This window comes from Protobothrops mucrosquamatus, unplaced genomic scaffold, assembly GCF_001527695.2.
Source record: "Protobothrops mucrosquamatus isolate PMUCROS unplaced genomic scaffold, P.Mucros_1.0 scaffold5219, whole genome shotgun sequence".
In the NCBI taxonomy this organism is placed as follows: domain Eukaryota; kingdom Metazoa; phylum Chordata; class Lepidosauria; order Squamata; family Viperidae; genus Protobothrops; species Protobothrops mucrosquamatus.
The window spans coordinates 12694-15024 of NW_015391087.1; the positions used below are offsets into that span (position 1 = coordinate 12694).

General features: G+C 43.2%; 1 protein-coding gene across 1 annotated transcript in view; it reads left to right on the forward strand.

Annotated features, from left to right (window-relative positions):
- Positions 1-2331, forward strand: part of LOC107299645 (gamma-synuclein-like) — a 16238-nt gene that overhangs the window by 8580 nt on the left and 5327 nt on the right. The window contains exon 2 of the mRNA XM_015829002.1: positions 1343-1384. Coding sequence (XP_015684488.1) covers positions 1343-1384 — 42 coding nt within the window. The remainder of the gene's footprint in view (positions 1-1342; positions 1385-2331) is intronic.

Sequence of the window (2331 nt, forward strand, 5' to 3'; positions counted from 1 at the left end):
ATAATGTTGAGTCATTGCAACGAGAGAGAACAGTGGCCGGATCAAACAGATTGTGCTCGCCAAGGACTCCAGCCTTGTTTGCTTCTATTAGAGCTAAAAGAATCGCTAACCAGAGACAGATTCAAGAAACAGGAATGTAGAATAAGGAGCTGGCCACGTTCCCAGGCCTAAGAATCTGCAGAATAAAAAGAGACTTTGCGCATGCCAGTCAATCCAGGGGAATCAGCAGCCCACTTCTGCTTGCTTTTAGAGATTATCTTCATGATTATGCTGTTGTTTGAGCCAAAAACGTAGGTCAAGGGTGGGTGCAGCCCCTCTTGAACTAAACTAAGCCAGATTCTTTTTTGATTTGCATGACCGGCAAGAATTTGACTGCAGTGCAGCACAGGCTTGCAAGACGTTCTCCTTTTGACATTCTCGTTTTGACGTTCTCCTTTTGACGTTCTCCTTTTGACATTCTCCTTTTGACGTTCTCCTTTTGACGTTCTCCTTTTGACATTCTCCTTTTGACGTTCTCCTTTTGACGTTCTCCTTTTGACATTCTCCTTTTGACGTTCTCCTTTTGACGTTCTCCTCCCTTTTCCTTCGTCATCTCGGTGGCGCCTTTCCCAAACCACTGTGAAAAAGCAAAATGGGAATTGTGCTGTCTTCACAGTCGTGTGAACCGCTGCAGAGAGGCTAGAAGCAGAATCACCGGCTCCACCAGAACCTCTACCGCTTTGGACAAACCCGTGAGATGACTCTGAATATTTCACATGCAGGCCCCACGGACCGACTCAACGTGAGAATGGCGTTCCGGAGAGGAGTTAGGAAAACATGGTTTTCCTTTCAGCTGAAGTGAAGCGCCACAGTAGAGGAAGATGGAGACGTGTTTGCTTGCTCCTGTCTGCTGGTGGTCCAAGATCCTTGCTCTTCCCAATCTTAGGGTTATTTACTTTAAATCAAATTGGGAAGAATAACCCTTTCAGCAGAAAAAAACATTGTCCGCTGACACCGCTTCAAACGGAGAGCCGTGGTGTAACGTCGGCCACCTAGCTAGCTTTTTCTCCTTCTCCGGCGAGAATAAAAAAAAAAAGAGCTGAAATCTGGAATCTGTTTTGTTTGTGGGTTTTGTATTTGAACGCATATTCAATCCTGCCACTTGTCTGAAGTGCTACATTCATCTTGAAAGCAGGAAAGTCATTTTATCTGATGACTCACCCTCTGGTAAGCTGTCCTGGCACTGCAAATCTTAATGGATGATTTTTTTAAAGCAAAACTAATCAATTATTTTCTCTCTCCCCCTCTCTCTCTCCTCTCTCTTCTCCCTCTCCCTCTCCCTCCCTCCCTCCTCTCTTTACAGGCACAAAAACCAAAGAAGGTATGGTGCAAAGTGTCACTTCCGGTAAGTGTTTTGAATGAGTGACATCCTCTCCTGTCTTCCTAAACCAGAGGTAGACAACCTTGGCTCTTTTATGACTCATGGACTTCAACTCCCAGAATTCCTGAGCCAGCATGTCTCAGTATGGAAACCTCTCCCTTTCCCCTCAGCATGGCTGGCTCAGAAATTCTGGGAGTTGAAGTCCACAAGTCATAAAGGGGCCATAGTTCCCCATGCTGGCTCAGGAATTCTGGGAGTTGAAGTCCACGAGTCATAAAAGAGCCAAGGTGGCCTACCTCTAGCCTACACTGATGTATGGCTTGCATAAATACGGGGGAATTCACTTATTTTCCAAAAATCAATCCATCTACTAACATTATGAAAGTTCATACAGCATGGCGCTAGAAAGGTAGAGATAAAGGCCCAATATCTCCAGGTCTGCATGTGTTGATGGTATTAGCTCAATTTTTATTTGTTTTGGAGGAATCACTTATCAATATAGATTATCAATAGACGATTGTAATGAAATATGGCCATTGTTCCATGAAATGCTTGTTACAGAACATATATCTGCAAAAATATGCCCTATATATTTTTGTTTCTTCTTCTTCTTCTTCTTCTTCTTCTTCTTCTTCTTCTTCTTCTTCTTCTTCTTCTTCTTCTTCTTCTTCTTCTTCTTCTTCTTCTTCTTCTTCTTCTTCTTCTTCTTCTTCTTCTTCTTCTTTTCTTCTTCTTCTTCTTCTTCTTCTTCTTCTTCTTTTCTTCTTCTTCTTCTTCTTCTTCTCTTCCTCCTCCTCCTCCTCCTCTTCTTCTTCTTCTTCTTCCTCCTCTTCTTCTTCTTCCTCCTCTTCCTCCTCTCCTCCTCCTCCTCCTCCTCCTCCTCCTCTTCTTCTTCTTCTTCTTCTTCTTCTTCTTCTTCTTCTTCTTCTTCTTCTTCTTCTTCTTCTTCTTCTTCTTCTTCTTCTTCTTCT